This window comes from Hemiscyllium ocellatum, chromosome 44 (genome assembly GCF_020745735.1).
Source record: "Hemiscyllium ocellatum isolate sHemOce1 chromosome 44, sHemOce1.pat.X.cur, whole genome shotgun sequence".
NCBI lineage: Eukaryota > Metazoa > Chordata > Chondrichthyes > Orectolobiformes > Hemiscylliidae > Hemiscyllium > Hemiscyllium ocellatum.
Genome location: NC_083444.1, coordinates 2607402 through 2627325, shown reverse-complemented (window position 1 = coordinate 2627325; position 19924 = coordinate 2607402). Strand labels below are relative to the sequence as shown.

At 44.3% G+C, this 19924-nt stretch overlaps 1 protein-coding gene across 1 annotated transcript; it reads left to right on the top strand.

Annotated features, from left to right (window-relative positions):
* Positions 1-9624: 9624 nt before the first annotated feature.
* LOC132835138 (eukaryotic initiation factor 4A-I-like) lies at positions 9625-18110 on the top strand. The gene is made up of 11 exons (XM_060854458.1): positions 9625-9772; positions 11608-11659; positions 12443-12575; positions 13129-13268; positions 13495-13663; positions 14271-14380; positions 14874-15017; positions 15306-15443; positions 16284-16373; positions 16867-16946; positions 17076-18110. The coding sequence occupies exons 1-11, from the start codon at positions 9747-9749 to the stop codon at positions 17218-17220; spliced, it is 1227 nt and encodes a 408-aa protein (XP_060710441.1). The 5' UTR covers positions 9625-9746; the 3' UTR covers positions 17221-18110.
* Positions 18111-19924: the final 1814 nt, after the last annotated feature.

The following is a 19924-nucleotide window of genomic DNA, read 5'->3' as shown; positions in this document are numbered from 1 at the left end:
AGAAACTCTGGAGTGAGTTTCCAAAGTGCCTAGAAGATCCATTGGAGCCAGCCACACACACACACTCAACTCATTATGCTTTAATAAAACAGAAAATGTTTGTAAATGTTCAGCAGCATTAATGGAGAGAGGAAAACAGTGAACATTTCAAGTCAGTAACCTTTGGATTAACTCAGTCTCTGTCTCCACAGATGTCTGACCACCTGAGTATTTCCAGCCACCTCTGTTTGGTTTCAGCCTTCCACATCTGCAGAACTTTACTTTTGGATTGGGGTCACACTTGGTCAAGCTCTCAAAGGTGTCTTGGTCTCTTTGGCTTTACAGTCAGGATGTAATCATGGCCTGGATTATTGTGCCATTATTAATTGCATGCTGATCCTGGAATTGAATGACTCCACTAAGGAGAAAGAGGAAGGCTACAAGTTGAAAGGTGTTCATCTGGAGAAAGGCAACCATGGAAACAGTTTCTGACATGGTATTCAAGGTGCCTTCGGTGCTTTAAATCCTGTTCACTAAAAAATGCCCTTTAACTGAAGGAATTGAACCTCCAAACAAAAAAGACTTCGGATTTCAAACAGTGATTTTGTGTTCCATATGTTTGAGATTCTTTTTCATAAGTATTTTCAGGATGACATTCCAAGCTTAATCTCTCAACACTATAACCCTATGACCTTGCTCATTTTCTCATGTGGGGTTGGGGAAGAGAGGTTTGCTAGAGTGAAGAAACTGATGCAGCCAACTGGTACTTTGGAGCCATTGCTTTAGGGACTCAGTAAAACAGGAGCTAGAGGCAAGGGGGAGAATTTTCTTGTCCTACATTGCTTGTCCAATCAACCCTTCCTTCCCCACAAAAAGAAGTCTCATCTTTGCTCATCCTGATAATCTGATTGCAGCTGGCTTTAATTAGACCGAGATGGATGGATCCAGTGGTAGTGGAAATTTTGCCATGGGAATGTTTCTAAAGCCAAAAATGTCCACCTGGGCCTAACTGCCGGTGTTCAGGTTATATCCCAGCTTGGAATTAGTTACTTGACAGCTTCTAGTTTTGTATCTGAATATATCTCATTGGGTATCGAAAATGAGATGGAGAGGAGTCATTGATGTTCTAATAATTGTGGGGAATTTGGGGTTCTGCTCCTGACCTCCTCTGTCTGTTTTGGACTCAATGGCATTACTTCACACCCAATCAAAACCATCCTTTATTCCCAAGAAATCTGCAGCCCTTTCTTAGGCTGCAGCTTCCCATCTGCACATCAGTGTCAGTGTGAGAGATTCTCAGTTACATTTCATGGTGTTTGAGTACTGATAGGAATATGTACTAATTGTGGGAGATGGTGGGATGGGATGGGTTCTCTTACATTTGAGTATATCTGATATAATGCAGACATGAAGGTTTATTGTTGTTTAAATCTCCTGCTGCCAATGTTCTTCATGTATATCACTGTTGTATTGAATTGGATTTCCTATCCCTTGTATTGACACAATAAAGATTTGAGTCTTGAGCATATAGCAAATGTGAAATGTGGTTTCTGGTTGAGATCTAGTATCAGTGTCAGAGTATGATGAGAGGGGTATCTTTGCTGATGGACAAACACAGTTTCTCCTACATCCTAAAAAGTCTAGTGGTGCTCCCAAACTGTATATACTGAACCATTCTGTTCTCTAGTCCCCTCTCTGAGACAGACTCTCATAGGAATGCAAGTCATTGGCAATCTTCAAAGACCATTTCAATTCTTGTATTTGGGTAGGCTCTTTGGCTGTGATATTCCTCATAACTACTAAAAGAGAGGTTGCATTGGCTACAGTTATTTTCCTTGTTTTGAGGGGGGGGGGGGGGGGGGGGGGGGGGAAGGAGGTAAGAGTCTGATGCACAAATATTAGGGGCATAGATAAATCTTTCCCCTTAGTAGAGGGCTTCAATTTCCAAGCAGCATGGATTTAAAGTATGGAGCAGGAGGTTTAGAGAAGACTTAAGGAAAAATGTTTCAACCCAAAGGGTAGTGGATACTGAGAACTCCCTGCCTGAAAGAGTGGCAGAAACGTACAGAATAGGAGCAGGAGTAGGCCCTTCAAGCCTTTTCTGCCATTCAATATGATCATGGCTGATAGGGTAAATCAGTATCCTATTCCCACTTTTTCCCCTGTACTAAAAGGAAGTCTTTAGCCTGAGAATGAGATCTAATTCCATCTTAAGCGTTCAGATTGCATACAGTTCTGGTCACCACACTACCAAAAGGAAATGGATGTTTTGGAGAGGGTCCAGAAAATGTTTACCAGGACGTTGCCTGGTATCAGGGATTTTAGCAATGAAGAAAGGTTGGATAGACTGGGTTTGTTTTCACTGAAATGCAGGAGGTCGAGGGTGACCTGATAGAAGTTTAAAAGATTGTGACTTGTATGGATAGAGTGGGAAGTACGAGGCTTTTTCTCCAGGGTGGAGGGGTCACTTACTAGGGGGCACAGGTTCAAGGCGTGGGGGTGGGGGTATGTTTAGTGCGAGGCAGGTTTCTCACACACAGGATGGGGAGTGTCTGGTATACACTGCCAGAGGTGCTGGGAGCAGACAGAATAGCAGCATTCAAGCAGCACCTGGACAAGGACATGAATAGGAAGGGAATACAGGGAACCGGATCCTGTAAGTGAAGACACATTTTGCCCTTCCGTACAAAAATTGTCGGCGCAGACTTGGAGGGCCAAACGGCCTGTTCCTGTGTTACATTGGTCTTTATTCTTATTCAATGTTTTGGCCTCTAACACTTTGTGGTAGAGAATTCCACAGACTGACCAATCTGAGTGAAGAAATGTCTCCTAATCTCAGTCCTAAATGCCCTTCCCTGTAACCTTCAACTGTGATCCCTGGTTCTGGATTCCCCAGTCACTGGGAACATCCTTCCTGTCTTTACCCTGTCAAAACCTGTTTGAATCATATTGTTTAACAGACCTTGCTGTCTGAAAATTGGCTGCCATGCTTCCGATATTATAACTTGGCTGCCTTTAAAATTGTATTAAAATGTGCACCTTGGGTACTGCAACGTGGTGTTTTTCTTACAATTTTCTGGCCTACTGAAGGTATGGTCTCTAAACTGGATTAGATGGGCATTTTACACTTGCGTTTTGCAGTGAGGGGAAGAAAATTGTGCTGCAATCACCCATAAATGTATTTGTGTCTCTTCCTGCTGAGTTACCTGGTTCCTATAGCTTAGCTCCTTTTAAAATTAAATTCTGTTCTGGCAAAGCATACCATCATGAATCATCAGAATTAACCTATGTTTAATGACTCACAGATTACTGTGTCAACGCATGAACATTCTGCTGCAAGCATTTTCAATTTAAAGAGACTAAAAGGCTTAACTTTGTTCCTCCCTGCCTTTAAAGGTGACCGTTCCTATAGTTCTCCTGATACTGTTTTTAACAGTTAGACTCGAGGCCAACTATTTTTTTGCTGCTTCATCAATGATCTTCCCTCCATCATTATAGTCAGAAGTGGGGCTGCTCATTCTGTACCATTTGCAATTCCTCAAATACAAAACGAGTCCATGTGGAAATGCCGCAAGACTTGGACAAATTCAGGTTTGGTCTGACAATCGATAACTAACATTGTAAATGTTATGTTGCAAATCATCATTGAATTCTCCATTATCAACATGGTGGGGTTTACTATTGAATAGAAATTGAACTGAACCAGTAATCAACAGTAAATACTGTGGCCAAGAGGTCAAGTCACAGGCTAGGAATCCTGTAGCAAGTAACTCCCCTCTTGTTTCCCCCCGTTGCCTGTGCACCATATACAAACACAGGTCAAGTGTATAATGGAATACTAGAGTCATAGAATCCCTACAATGTGGTAGCAAGTCATACGACACATTGCACCAACCTTCCAAAAAGCATCCACCTACCCCATCCCTGTAATCCTGCACTTCCCATGGCTAACCCACCTAGTCTGCTCATCTTTGTACACTTTGGGACAATTTAGCATGACCTGCACATCTTTCCCCTCAGACCTGTGAGAGGAAACCCACCCACACGTGGGGGAAATGTGCAAATTCCTAATACACTTGCCAGAGGGTGGAATCTAATCAAGATCCCTGATGCTGAGAGGCAGCAGTGCTAACCACTGAGCCACCGTGCCGCCCTAAATACTCTACATTTGTCTGGTTGGATGAAGCACCAACAAAGCTCAGGAAACTCCAAATCAGGTTGGTTGGCATCCCATTCACCACATTCAAAATCCACTCCTTCCATCACCAATGTCCAGTGCCTGCAGTGTGTACCTTGTACAGGATATGCCTCAGTAAGTCACTAAGGCTTTTCTGACAGCAGGTACATGGGAACACCACAACTTGCAAGTCCCTCTTCGTGACTTTGAAAGATTTTGGCTGTTCCTTCACTGTCATTAGGTCAAAATCCTGAAACTTCCTTCCTAAAAACAGTGTGTGTGTCACTTTACCACAGGGACTGTGGTGGTACAAGGCAGCAACTTGCTGCCATTTTCATTGGAGATTAAATATGAGCTTAAAATGCTGACCTACTCGATGATGTTCACATGCTGTGAACTATTTTTTTTAAATGTTAATATGGAATGGACTTTGATTCAAAGGCTTGGTTTCTCTGAACCTACTGATGGATGCTACAGTGAGGGGTCACTGCTTTTTGTTTACAGAAGGACAGAGACACTTCACTGAGTTCAAATAGCTTTAGGAAAAACAATTTGGCAAAAGTTGAGGGTGAACAGTGTACTATACAAGAAACCAGTAATCAGTGACCATCCGGATTGATCAATCATTCAAGCGCATCAGTTGATTGTTCTTATTATACCTTGGGAATCAACAGAGCCGGTCTGCCTCCGAGTCTTGGTTCAGTTGCAATTTTTTTTATCACTTGGAATGTTTGTTCCCCTTTCCTTGATGTAGGATCATCCAGTAATCATTAGTTAGTTAGGCTTAACAGTAGCTGTAGAACGAGTAGAACCCAGTAAAGTCTCAAAATAAAGGGCAGGCTGTTTGGGAATAAGGTGAAATTGACCAGAGGGTGATGAGTATTTGAAATTCTCTACCCAAGAGAACTGTGGAGGTTCAGTCCTCAAGTATATCCAAGACAGCGATCAATTGATTTCCAGTTATTAAAGCTGTCAAGGAATAGAGAAAAAAAAGAGTGCAGGAAAATGATGTTGAGGTAAATCAGCTACGAGCTAGAATGATAAAGAAGGATTAAGAGGCTGAATGGCCTCTTCCTGCTCTTAAGTTTTACCTAAACAGTGCAAATGCAAGCACTTGCTATGTGGACAGGAATAGAACAGGCAGCAGCATCACACGCTATGCAGAGGAGTACATTACCAGCATGTCCCTAACTGTATGGTTTCAAGATATAGATTAAAGTGTTTAACAACAGGTTTTTCTCCTCTGACTAATGTACATCAAACTCTGGTGACATAGGATGGTTCACAAACCATGCCTCAAGCCATTATCATCTCCATTTCCCTCATCAGTGCGAGAAGCAGCAAGTACCTTTTCGATGGTGAGAGGGTTTATGCAACACACTTTGTAATGTGCCAGCATGGTCTTGACATTTGAGATGTTTACTACTTGGCTCATTTCAACCATTGTTTTGCGAGACTAAATTTTCTCTCAGACTCCTGGGACAAAGGCTTGCTGAAAACCATCTTGTAATTGTTTTCCATATTCCACCATCCATTTGGATCTTAAAGATTGAAGAAGCATGCCTGGGTGTGCTATGCAAAGCCACATGTGTGATCACTGGCTATCCACTGATTCGTGCACTGCTTCAGCTAAATGATTAACCCTCCTCGGCTCAATGTACCTTTATAGCACCTCTTGATTAAAGATCAAATCACATTCCTTCCCTTTGCAGTTATTTCAATGTTCAATAATTAAACAACTATCATGCAAGGCAATCTTAGCCAGGTTAAATGACATTGGATAGTAAAAAGTGAGGTCTGCAGATGCTGGAGATCAGAGTTGAAAATGTGTTGCTGGTTAAAGCACAGCAGGTTAGGCAGCATCCAAGGAACAGGAAATTCGACGTTTCGGGCCAGAGCCCTTCATCAGGAAATCAAGCCTTTGATTTCCTGATGAAGGGCTCTGGCCCGAAACGTCGAATTTCCTGTTCCTTGGATGCTGCCTAACCTGCTGTGCTTTCACCAGCAACACATTTTCAGCTCAGTAAATGACATTGGATAACAAGGGGTGGACAGATAATCGAATAGAATCTATAGCCAAAAAAAGGATTTTTATCCACCTGGTGTTTTCCTACCTCTAATATACTTCCTTCAATCTACTCTACTCCATTCACTGTTCATAATGTGGTCTCCTCAACATTAGCAAGACCCAAAGGCAGACTGGGTGACCACTTTGCAGAAAGTCTCCACTCAACCTGCAAGCATAACCACAACTTTCTGGCTGCTTGCTATTTCAATATCCTGTCTTACTCTTATCTCCCCTAGGTCTACAGCAGTGTGCCAGTGAAGTCTGGTTCAAGCTAAATGAATAGTACCTCATTTATCATTTAGGCACTTACATTTTGGATTCAATGTTGAGTTCAAGAGTGTCAGAACATGAACTCTGCCCACCATTTTGGTTAATTCAGCCATTTTTATTTTGCATGATTTTGCACTCAGAACAGCTGATGAATATTCTGCTATTAACTCCTAATCTAGATCTAATTTGCTTCTCTACAACCATTTTGTTTCACTTGATGCTCCCCATCTTTCTCTACAACATAAAATCCACATTTCTGCTTTCCTTCAGTATCAGGCTTGAAACGTTAACTGTTTCTCTATCAACAAATGCTGCTTGACACGGTTTCTATTTTGAAAATGTGTTGCTGGAAAGTGCAGCAGGTCAGGCAGCATCCAAGGAACAGGAAACTAATTTTCTGTTCCTTGGATGCTGCCTGACCTGCTGCGCTTTTCCAACAATACATTTTCAGCTCTGATCTCCAGCATCTGCAGACCTCACTTTCTCCTCGAAGACTGTTTCTATTTTAGCAAGACACTTGATTGACAAGGGAGTCAACGGTTAACAAGGGACCAGTAGTAAAGTGGGTTGAGGCCACACTCAATAGACAATAGGTGCAGGAGTAGGCCATTCAGCCCTTTGAGCCTGCACCACCATTCAATATGATCATGGCTGATCATTCCTAATCAGTATCCGCTTCCTGCCTTATCTCCATAACCCTTGATTCCACTATCTTTGAGAGCTCTATCCAACTCTTTCTTAAATGAATCCAGAGACTGGGTCTCCACTGCCCTCTGGGGCAGAGCATTCCATTCAGATTAACCACGTTCTTATCAAATCACAGAGCTGGCTTGAGAAGCTGAATGACTCTTGCTTCTAAGAACATAAGAACTAGGACCACTCAGCCCTTTGAGCCTGTTCCACCATTCAATACGATCATGGCTGATCTCATCTCTACCTCAACTCCACTTACTATAGCCCTTCAACCTGTTACTAATTAAAACCTCTGTCTCTCTCCTCAAATTTACTCTGTTGTAGCATCCATTGCACTTATAAGGTAGTGAATTTCACACATTAACAACTCTGAGAAAAGTTCTCTTCATCTCAGTTTTAGGGTAAGTGGTAAGCAGATTTAAAACAATGCCCTCTCATCTTAGACTGCCCTATGAGGAAACATCCTTTCCATGTATACTCTCAATCCCTTTTAGAATTTTTCACACTTCTAGTTGATCACCTCTCATTCTTCTGGACCCTTGGCAATATAGACCTCAACTACTCAAAAGCTCTTCATAACACAAATCCCTCATATCTGGAATCAATCCTCCGAATTGTCTCCAATACATTACACCCCTCCTTACGGGCTGGCCCACATTTAAACAAAGTACTCGAGGTCCAGTCTCAGTAATGCCTTTTACAGTTGCAGCAACAATTACTTACTTATTTATCCTTTAGCAGTGGGTGCCAAAATTCCATTTACCTACCTTTTTAACACAGTTTTCTGTGATTTCATGCTCAAGGAAACCCAGAGCATGAAGCACTCTGACATTTCTCTCCATTTAGATAATAAGTTGCCTTTCTGTTCCTCTGACCAAAACCGATAACCTCAAGCTTTTCGTGTTAAACTCCATTTGCCAAATTTTAGCTAATTCTAATTTTCACGGTTGTAGACACACCATAGATGACCTAGGTGACAAACTCTGGCTGAGAATAAGGGACACTGTGTGCTATCAGAAATGCTGGTGTGAACTTGAACAGTGTCAGTGCTAGCTATGGTCTTGAACAAGGTGTAGGGGTGCTGACCAGGACAAAATATGTCTCCAATTGGCCCAAAGGTCAACTCATAGGATATTCACACAATCTCACTTATTTTTAATAAAACCTTAAGTTATCTCAGTACTGTGACTTGAAAGAAGTTCTGGGATTTACATATTAATCAATCTAAACCTGCATCCTTATTCTAAGTGATTAAAGACATAACAGGAATCTAGGTTTGTTCAATACACCTGAAGAGCTTATGCCCAAAATGTCGATTCTCCTGCTCCTTGGATGCTGCCTGACCTGCTATGCTTTTCCAGTACCATACTCTCAACTCTGATCTGCAGCCCTTACTTTCTCCTTGTTCAATACTTTGCATCAATTGTATAACACTTTGATCTTTTACTATAAATTCTGTGTCCTATGATCCTGTCCCGCTAGCTACCTAAGGAGCAGCACTCCGAAAGCTTGTACTTCCAAATAAACCTGTTGGACTATAACATGGTATTGTGTGATTTTTAACAAAAATCTGGGGCAGTCAATTACACTGACACTGACAGCACCTGTGGAGAGACAGAACTAACCTTTTGTTAAAACTGCAAGTCTACCTAAAGAATGTCCCACTTTCTTTGAAAGCCTTTTCACTGTCCGAGATATAAACTGCTCCTAGGCCAATCACCTAATCCCTAAGTCGAGAATCAGTCTGGTGAAACTTCATGGAGTCCCTTCTTAACCCAAGAGAGACCAGCAAGTCTGAGTCATCTTGCATACTTCAAAATGGAGTTTTGGTACGTTAATTTACAAGTACTACTCTTAATTCCTCCACCCAAGTCCCGGGTAGGCAAGTCTAACCTAGCCAGGAGGGTACCAAATTTTCTTTGTACAACTGCTGCTCGACTTGCAGGCATTCTGCACCTCACTGGGGCCAGAATGTCAGCTCACATTCCTTTGTTTGCTAATGAATGGGACTTTGTGACGAGATGTCCCAGACACGTGGTCACCTCAAAGAGTGGGAATACCCATTTAATCCATCACACGCTAAATCTGGGAGAGAGGCATTTCTCAGATGCCCAAACAAAAGATGGTTGTAAAGCGGTGAACTTCGCGCCCAGCGGGCCTGAAACAATTCTTTTAAAATGGCATTTTTTCTGGGTCTCTGTCTCTCTTTCCGGAAGTGATCAATTCGCGACGTGTCGACCGAACATGTTGATCAGGGCGGGGCGACGGGACGTCGCCGCTGAGGGTGGGCGGGACCGGACGTCCGCGGGACCAATCAGGGCCAGGTCACGCGCTGAGCGACGGGGGACAGCGCCAATCGACGGGTCGGGGTGGGCGGGGCCGGGGCGGCCAGCAGGTTCGACTGCGCCCGCCGGCCGCCTATAAGAGGGAGAAGCAGCGTCGCCCCCGCTCTCTCTGCTGTGGCGGGCGCGGCGGTTGAAGGCGTGTTTAAAAAGAGAGAGAAAAAAATTAATTAAAAGTCTTTGTCGCTATCCAACCTTTAAAAACGGAAAATTTATAATGTCAGAAGACGGCGCGGAATACAGGTATCAGAAACAGGGGGCGGGAGAATGCCTTAAAGAAAAGGGCTGGTGAACGGAATCGGTCTCCATTCATAAATCGGATTCGTGTTGAATGACATGAGTTAGGGAAAAAAAACCGTGCCACAAAATGGCCGGACGCTGGGAATGGCAGAGGGGGAGAAAAAGGGAGATTTTCCTGTTGCTGTCGTCTCGGTTTTCCCTTTAAACACCGCTCCCGTCAAAACTTATTTCTTTTTTATTATATATTTTTTCCTCTCTCAAAATAGAATTGAGTGGGGGGACGATGGCTTTTGACTTGGCCTTACCTCGTGTCTCCGTGTCTCGCCCGCGAGCGGTTGGTCGGTTAGAACCAACGGCCGTTTTATTTTGTATTCGAACGGGCGGCGGACCGTCCGAATTGGGGCGGGGGTGGGGGGGATGGTGTGTCAGAGCTTGCCCCCGCATCATATAAAATGGAGGGGGTCATTTTTTTCAACCCCCCCCATTCTTCCCCCTATGGTGGTATTTACCGGCACCCGCACATGGCGGGAGATTGTGGTCGGGATGGGGGGGGTGCAATTCGTGGGGGGGGGGCTGTTCTTTAAAGGAGAACGCCGGCTCGTGCCGCACTGCGCCTGCGCAGATGTGTTCCCCCCTCGTGCGTCCTCTCCGACCGGGCACTTTCTGGGGCGGGTGCCGCACTGCGCCTGCGCAGTTGTGTTCCCCCTCGTGCAGCTTCTCCAACCGGGCACTTTGTGGGGGGGGGTGCCGCACTGCGCTTGCGCAGTTGTGTTCCCCCTCGTGCATCCTCTCCAACCGGGCACTTTCTGGAGGTGGGGGGGAAGAGTGGGCTGGGCCACGCGTCTCGCCAGTGCGCAGGCGCTGCGCTGCACCTCCCGCCTCCAAACCCGCGCCGTGGAGTCCGCATGGTCCCCGCGCTACGCATGCGTGCTCACTTCCGCATCTCTTCCAAGTTAGGTTGGAGGGGGGCGGCGGGAGAGAAGGAAGATGTATGATGCATTATATAGAGAGGCCTGACGACAACCGGCGCAAAGGGTTTGAGACACAGGGGTGTGATGATACTGGGTGGAGAGGGTTGAGCAAGTTATAAGTTTGCGGGTAGAGATGGGGCTTACGAAACGGTACACGGGGTGAGGGGTGATAACCAGTCAGGGAGCATTTTTAAGAAATTAAACGGTGGTTAAATAGGTCTTGAGGAATTCTACAGGTGCAGCTTTGAGTTAGACAAGGGTGTGATAATGCCATTGGAAGGTTTAAGGAGTTGTACAGGGATACAGTAATATCCTGTTGGGGGGGGAGGGGGGAAAGAGGGGAGAGGTTTAAGGAGTTAGGGTTACATGGTCCTTAATGGGGTTTCATGAAGTAGACATGGCTGTGACCAAACCCTGAAGAGGTGTCAGTGGCGTTTGATTGCCTGGTCAGTCTCTTGAGACTAACTTCCCCATCCTATTTGGGGACATCAGGAATCAGCGATTTGAGCCATTGTCTGAGCAATGTTTGCTCCATAGAGGTGAAAATCTTCCCCTTTCTTATAAATCTTGTGTAATACTTGTCAGCTTGTTTTGTAAGTGGAAGTTCAGCTTCTGATTGCTAATGTGTTATTACACCATTTGAACACTGCAATGACCCTGTCAATCTCTCCTTTGTGGTCATTTCCTTTTCTTTTCCTGTTCCCAATCATGTCTGTTGCATCTTGGGTCTTGGAATCCTCACTCTTATTTGCATTCCCACCTTTTTAATACTGAGCAATTGTGTACCAGTGTTGAATTTCTTAAAATGTTGTCTTGATTTGAAATGTGGCAGGGTGTAACAAGACACTTACTGATTTTGCTTTTCAGATCTAATGATCATGGTGGACCTGATAGAATGGAACCTGAGGGTGTTATTGAGGTGAGTGAAATGAGGCTATGGACTGAATGTGTTGGTGAGTAGTTTTGTACAGTTGCAATAATGTGTATGCTAGACTGTATTTCCATGTGGCCTTGTTCGCTTAACACTTGGTGTGGCCCCATTCATTTGGCAAGGAGGTACCTTTTTGCTGTGGTACTGTAATTTGGTCTCCGTTGGGGTATACTAATGAATCCATGTTCATCCCAGTGTGTTGTAATGAATCTACACTGGTTCATACTATGGTCACAAGATGTTGCATGAGACCATGTATACTGAAATTTATTACACTGTGAATCTGCATATCCTGGGGAAGGGAATTCAAAAACCATTTAACCTCTGGGGAAAGTTCTCATCTTGGTCCCAAATGGGCACACCTATCTAGTGCAAGGGGCCCTAGTATTAATTTCTCCACTTCGAAATCAGCATTTGCCTGTTTGGCTCTGTTGTTCATTGAGATGTAGTGTAGTAGGAGACCACTCTTGGTGAGATCTCTACAGTGGCTCTTTGTCCTGTTCTTACGCCCCCATGTCTTTGGTGTGACTGAGTGATTGCTTCATGGAGGACCATTGTGAAATCAAAAGCTGATTTCCATCTGGAAGTGTCTACAGATTTGTCTTTTGTTTTCTCTGTGGCTGTTGGTATGTTTTAACACTGGAGAGGACCCTTCTGGTGTTTTCTAGAGTTTCTCTTATGATCAGTGAATCTTGAGGGCTTGAAGGCTGATACAGTTGAGCCAAAGCATTGCTTTGCTTCCATTGACATTTTGATTGCTTGCATTTGCAGAGCAACTGGACTGAGATTGTCGATAACTTTGATGACATGAACCTTCGGGAAAACCTGCTCCGTGGAATCTACGCCTATGGTTTTGAGAAGCCATCTGCCATCCAGCAGCGAGCCATTCTTCCCTGCATCAGGGGTAGGGATTGCACTGCTGTTTCCTGGCCAGTCACAGGGGCATGTTTAGTAACAAGGTGATCACAGCATTGAGTGCTTCTCGAGAATGGTTGGCACTACCATGTGTTTGGAAGTTCATTCCTGGATGTGCAGAGACCTCATAGGGATGGGTTTCATAACGTGAGGAATTGTTTTAGCATGCAGCATGATACATTGTAATTTGTATTACAATGCTTTGTGCTGGTTTCCAGTTTATCCCCAGTCATTGGGCAAGGAGGTACCGTTTGCTGTGGTACTGTGACTTAATCTGATTTGGGGTATACTAATGAATCCATTATTCATCCCAGTGTGTTCCAACAGTGAATCTACACTGGTTCATACTATGGTCACAAGATAATTGCATGCAAGCACCTGATCATTATTGTAAAGGGGAGCAAGTCCACTGCAATGGAACCAAGGTGGGAGATGAGCAGGTTGAGAGTTAGACTTAGTAATGGGAGCTTTCTGCCCCAGATTCCTGAGCAGTTGCATTGAACGGGAGAAAGTAACTTGTGGCCTATCTTCCCCTCTTCTAGAGTATGATGTCATTGCCCAGGCACAGTCGGGTACAGGAAAAACTGCCACGTTTGCCATCTCTATCTTGCAGCAGTTAGATGTGGGCCTGAAGGAGACACAAGCCTTGGTGTTAGCCCCAACGAGGGAACTTGCCCTACAGGTAAGTGTTTTGTTTTCGCTTGCAGACTTTAGTTTGTTTCTGCATGTAACTTTAACTTGGTTGTGGCCCATGGCTAGTACAGACATTTAAAAATGCGCACACAATCGCATTGCTCTCAGAGCAGATCTTTGGATTTGTAAGCCTCTCTCCTTTGTAGAGTTCTTGCAATGTACAGAAAACTCCTAGGTAAGCTTTATTTTCTTTTTCTCTCTTTTTATTTTCTTAGATTCAGAAGGTCATAGTGGCTTTGGGTGATTACATGGGTGGGACCTGCTTCTCCTGTATCGGTGGCACCAGTATCCGATCGGACATGCAGAAATTTCAGCTGGAGGCTCCACACATTGTGGTTGGGACTCCAGGCCGTGTATTTGATATGATGAACCGGCAGCATCTTTGTAAGTACATGGGTGGGAAGAGTTTAATTTGGGAGATTGTAGAAGTGTCTCGAGCTTTATGGAAGGCACACAAGAGGCTGGAAGAGCACAGCAAGCCAGGCAGTATCAGGAGTTGACACTTTTGGATAACCCTTAGGACTAGGGAGTAGCAGAATGTTGAGGTAGTGACTGGTGAATGCAGGTAGTGGGTACAACCTGGTTAGTTGATGGGAAACCAAGCTTTATAGAGTTTACTTTGAATATCTCAAGTGCTTGCTACCTGCATGTACATCAGTGTAAGAAGCAGCTCATTAAAAGCAGTCCCTGTTTTTGACTCCAACCTAAAGTTGATCTTGAGCAGGATCGTTGTCTTTGAAGTCATGGCATCAGGCTACAGTCCAACTGGCTTATTTGAAATCCCACTTTCAGACCATTGCTCCTTTTCTCTCGTGAAGTGACTAATTTTTTTTTATAAATGAAATGATGGCACCTTTTAATGGGGGGGGTGGTGGTGTGGGTTCAGGGTATTGTTGGGCTTGTTTTGGGGGTTGGGGGGCAGGGTGTGGTGGTGGAGAGATCTCTTTAGCGATGAATTGACTTGTTTTAACAGTTTTATTTTAACTTTTAGCTACAAGATACATCAAGATGTTTGTTTTGGATGAAGCAGACGAAATGTTGAGTAGAGGGTTCAAGGACCAAATCTATGAAATATTCCAGAAACTCAACACATCCATTCAGGTACAGCAGCTGTTTGCTGGAGCAGGACACTTGTACAGTTTAAATCATGTTTGCAGTCCTCTCTAAAATGAGTTGGTGACTGAAATGGGTATTCCTGGCAACTTGGAGGACCCATCCTGCAGATGCTGTTCAGGATAAATTGGTGAAATATCAGGCACATTGGATCTGAATAACTTGGGTTTTTTGCATCCATCTGCCACTAGGCTTGAAAGATTCATTCCTCCTAGTTCCAGCTACTTCTATGTTACTAATGTATAAATTGTCCTTTGCAAGCATCCTGCTGTAGCTGGGAACATTGGTTAATTCTGATGTTCTTATCAATGACAGTTGGATTTGTTGGGACATAGATTAATGTCCCACCCACATTGACTTGGGAGAAGTGGACCTCTTTCTTAATGTCCAGTGCTTTTGCCTGTTGATGTGGTGGCACACTCGCCAAAAGAGCTAACTGAGTGCTGATCAGTGTTTGAATACAGTCTTCTATATCTTCTAGGTGGTTTTGCTTTCTGCCACAATGCCTTCTGATGTGCTGGAAGTGACCAAGAAATTCATGCGTGACCCAATTCGCATTCTTGTGAAGAAAGAGGAGTTGACGCTGGAGGGAATCAGGCAGTTCTACATTAATGTGGAGCGAGAGGTGAGATACATTGGGACCTCTGCTTCAGTTGAGAGTTCCAGTCCAATTCAGCCTCCAGAAAGCTGTTTGTTTCTGCATGGCTTTGTGCCCTACTGGATTTCAGCTCTCTGGTAGAGAGACCAGCTGCACTCCACTGTGGATTACAATGTCAGTGTTTTTATGCAACTAAAATGCAGTTGACAGGGTGAGCAAAATCGTGTAAGAGTGCCTCTTGGTGCTGGGGGTGTGAACTTAGAGTATGAGAGTATGGAGTTTGTCATGATCTTAACTTCCTATTTTTGTCTCAAGGAATGGAAGCTTGACACTTTGTGTGATCTGTATGAGACTCTCACCATCACACAGGCTGTTATATTCATCAACACCAGGAGAAAAGTGGATTGGCTGACTGAGAAAATGCTTGCACGAGATTTCACTGTTTCTGCTCTGGTAAGAATAATCAATTAATTGCACTTCAATTCATAAACGTTGTATTCCATTATTAAAATAGCCTGCCCCTGTTTGTAGCAATCTAATGACCAAGTCTGGGGGTGGTTGTTTTCCATTAGGTATTTTCTCTCCTATGCTGCCCTCTTCCTGCCAAAATCCCATCTTCCCCTGCCACTGCAGGAATTGCAAAATCTCTGCCTACACTCCCCTGCCCTCCCCCAACCTCTCTCCAAGGCAGAGAGGAGCCCCTCAAATCTAAACGTTTCATCTGCACTTCCCCACGTTTAGTGTACACATTGCTCCCGGTGTGGTCTCCTCTACACTGGGGAGACAGGACGCCTACTTGCAGAGTGCTTCGGAGAACATCTCCAGGACGCTTGTACCAACCAACCCCCACCATCCATGGCTGAATGTTTCAACTTGCCCTTCCCACTCGAAGGATATGTAATTCCTGGGTCTCCATCGCAACTCAACCATTTGAGTCCTGGAGGAAGAATGTCTCCTCTTACACCTCTGGACCCTCCAACCCCCTGGCATCACTGGATTTCACAAGTTTCCTTCTTTCCACTCTTACCTGTCCAGCTATTGCACTCAGCTACTCCCAGCCCCACTCCCCCTCCTTTATCTCTACCCCTTAGGCGCCCAGCCTCAGGGGCTTTTGCCTGAAACGTCAATTCTGCTCCTTGGATGCTGCTTGCCCTGTGCTTTTTCAGCACCCACACTCTAATCTCTAGCATTTGCAGTCCTCACTTTCACCTATTTTCTCTCCTTCCTGTTCCATGTATTATCAGGTTGTGGCTGCTTCTGTTGTGTTCAACTGATGGTCTGTGTCTCTTGCAGCACGGTGACATGGAACAGAAGGAGAGGGATCTCATCATGAGAGAGTTCCGGTCTGGGTCTAGCCGTGTGCTGATTACTACTGACTTGCTGGTGAGTTCAAGTAGATCAGAGTGGTAACAGCCTTGTACCACAGAAGGAGTACATGACTTGGTATTGTGGTGGTTTGCTGGAATTGTTTGAAGTAGAGCTCAGGGGAGCCTTGTGTGCCACATTCTTTGGATTTTGTAGATTTGGTGAAACATTTGCCTTGACTGCACAGTAGATTCTGGACTTGGCCCAAGATCACTAAATATACAGTCAACAGTGCTTTTTATAAAGCCTTGCCTAGAGCATTCAGTGAAGTGGGTCCTCTCCCTGTGCAGTGAATGCCCTTGCCTGTCTGGGTGGCTATGGTTGACATGCTTTGGATGCTGACTGCTGAACTGCTTAACTGTAACTGCTGAAATGGAAACCCAGCCTGGAGGAACCTAGCTGGTCTGGCAGTATCTGGAGAATGAAATGTTTGGCATTGGTTGGTTAAATCAAAAGAAATGTCCCATGTCTGTCTGTTGCCATCACTAATAGAGCGGCTGGTTTATTTTAGGCTCGTGGAATTGATGTGCAGCAGGTGTCCTTGGTTATCAACTATGATCTGCCTTCCAACCGTGAGAACTATATTCACAGGTAAGTGGTGAGCAGTGTGTTTTTATTTCACCACTGGCTGGTGCCTCTGCCTCTATGCAGGTAATCGTATCACCTTGCCCCTCGCTCTCTCTCACTTTGCCTCCTTGTGCTCCCTCTCTACCCTCGCAGAATTGGCCGTGGGGGCCGCTTTGGACGGAAAGGGGTTGCCATCAACCTGATCACTGAAGAGGACAGGCGAACACTTCGTGACATTGAGTCATTCTACAACACTACTGTGGATGAGATGCCAATGAATGTTGCTGATCTGATCTGATAGGTTTTCGGAGGCTGAGATTGAGGCTGTGAATGCTGACTGGCTTACTTGCAGTCAAGGTTTTCTTTTTAAACTCGGTGTTGAGTGTCGTCTGGATGCTCAGAACTGATCATATTGCGTACAACACTGTTGGTGATCAGCTTGCTTTTGGAAGAATTCCTCGTCCTTCCTCCTTGTAAGGTTCAGACTGGAAATGGAGGGGGGAGAGGAAATACTTATGGGGTCATTAAAGATTCTGGGTAAGTACTTTTTCAGGCCCAGTCTTCTCTTAGATGTAGTAGCATTAGATATTTTTCATCATGTAACCATGTATTTGCGGACCCGGAAGTATCACAGATGTTTGAAGTCTGCCAACTACGTAAAGCCAGCTTACTTCAGGATAATGTTTTGGGATTCGGAGTGGAGTGTGGGATATCATTCTTGAAATGTGTGCTAATCACGGACAGAGATCATGTACAAATCTTGCATTGTCTGTATAGTATTTATTAAATGCTGTTCAATAAATTTGTATTTGTTTACATGCATTGTCCTGGGAATCTTCAATGGTCTTAACTTTGCTTTGGAACAGGGATGACTTAACATGTATATGGAATTGTACCCTTGTTTTTCCAGAGTAGGAAAACCTATGGGGGTAGTGATGACCCTTCACTTCATGATGTCTGTGCAGAGAGCTGTTACTCTGCATGTTGATGGTGTGGGCTGTGTAATCTTGTTGCTCAGTATTTGTCAGATGAGTGTGCATAGTGCCTGTATAGGGCTTCCCACTTCATTCCTCATGGCCACAGTACAGTGAGTGGCTCTCCTATGTCTGTTCTCTTGTGCACCTGGATTTGGTTATTGCACTTTATAAAGTCATGTATTATTGAACATTAAACTTGGTATAAGAATCAGCACTGCTGTCTTCATATTCTTTCACTAATTGCTCCAACTCTGCTGCTGTTGTACTAAATGCAGAGCACGATAAAAGTTTTTGGATTTGTTTAAAATGGTCCCGAGGTCAATCAGCCAGCTTATACCAAAGATATACATTGTTACCGAGGAACAATCTCCAAGAGAGCTTTGTGTCAAGGAAGACCTATCAGTTTGGGCTTCATTACAACCTTGGGATGGAAACATGTAAACTCAAAAGCTTCCCTTTTTCTGTAGCTGATTTCAGACACCTCCCTGACCTTTAGGTGGTGCCATTTGCTTGTTTGGCTGCATGCCACAGATCAACACATTCAAGCCCCTTTTTTTAAGCAGCTATTTTTTTTTAAAAAGTGGACATGCTGTGATTTTTGTAACATCAGACTCCATATGCATTTCAGGTGTGTATGTGAGTGACTTGGGGGGCCCAAGGGGTGGGTGTGGGTCCAAAAGGCAGGCAGTTTTGAGGTAGGATGTTTAAGCTGTTGGAGGTTTGAGGTCAATCAGACAGTGTAAGATGGCTTAGTTATATTATCATACCATGAGCTTCTGTATAAGTCGTCCAATGTTCTGGTAACCTGAGTTTGAATCCCTCCATGAAAGATGGTGGAATTGAGAATGGTTTCACAACTGTTAATCAAGAATAGCCTCTGTTATCTGAACATCAATTATCCAAATCTTGGATTATCAGAACAATATCTCAAGTTCCTGTTTTTTTTAAACTAACACTAAGCAAGCCTCTTGGCCTGGTGGGAGCAGGATCAGAACCCTGTTCCTGTTATTGCTGCTATCTGAACAGAGTACTCCACACCCATTTTGTTTGGACAATGGAGGTTGTTCTGTACAGTGTCAGAAATAAGCATCTGGCCCACTAAACTCTTCAGGGAAGCGAAATAGCAGTTTGTCTGCTCTGGCTTAAATGTGATTCCAGACTTGCTGCAGTATGGTTGACTCTCTGCTGCTGTCTGACAGCCTGGCTAGTCACACCATTGCATTAACCACTCAAATATCAAAGGAATGAAACTAGGTAGACCACTGGGAAAGAAGAGCAGAAACAACATTGAGCCAAATGGCCTTCCTTCTGCTCCTGTCTTATGGTCTGAACCCTGTTGATCTGGCAAAGTATTCCTGAGTAACATTGTGGGGGTGTACCAAAATTGGGAGAGTTGTCAAGTAATAGCCTGATGAATGCATAGGTTGATGATGTCGGAGTGCCTATCCCACCCACAATCCTTGCCATCCCTGAATGCCCTGCCCCAATAATAGGGCAGACCCACCAGCATGTTATACAGTTGAGATAGTTGCCCTTGGGAGTCTGCAATATTGACCAGAATGCATGAAGTTTCATGGCTTCAGATTAAACATAGCCAAGGAAACAGGAATGCCATGTCCCATCCTCTCTTGGCTGGTGAATCATTACTTACCCATATGCAACAATTGGAGGAAGTTCTGAGGGTGTAGAATGATGTCATGTGGGCAATTTCACAAGTAGCTCAGCGGCACCCCTACCGCTCAACTGGTTGGGTCTGACAGATACATTTGTCCACAGCAGTATCAGTAGAAGTAACTGACTGTCTTTTGGAGATGAAATTCCACCTTTGCATTGAGAATGATCTCCAGTGTGTTGTGTGGCATTATCACCATGCTAAATGGGATGGACTTCAAATAGATCTAGTAACTTGACTAAGAGTCCACAAGGTGCTGTGGGTTATCAGCACAATCTGTGACCTCAGCCTGCCTTGGCCACCCCACTCATCCATTACTACCAAGCCATGGGTATTTGGTAGTTCAATGGAGA

Excerpts from the sequence above, each read along its gene's own strand:
- LOC132835138 (XM_060854458.1), top strand. The coding sequence starts at position 9,747 with ATGTCAGAAGACGGCGCGGAATACAG. Across the intron at positions 13,269-13,494 it reads CGAGGGAACTTGCCCTACAG|ATTCAGAAGGTCATAGTGGC; the intron begins GTAAGTGTTTTG and ends TTATTTTCTTAG. Across the intron at positions 15,444-16,283 it reads ATTTCACTGTTTCTGCTCTG|CACGGTGACATGGAACAGAA; the intron begins GTAAGAATAATC and ends TGTCTCTTGCAG.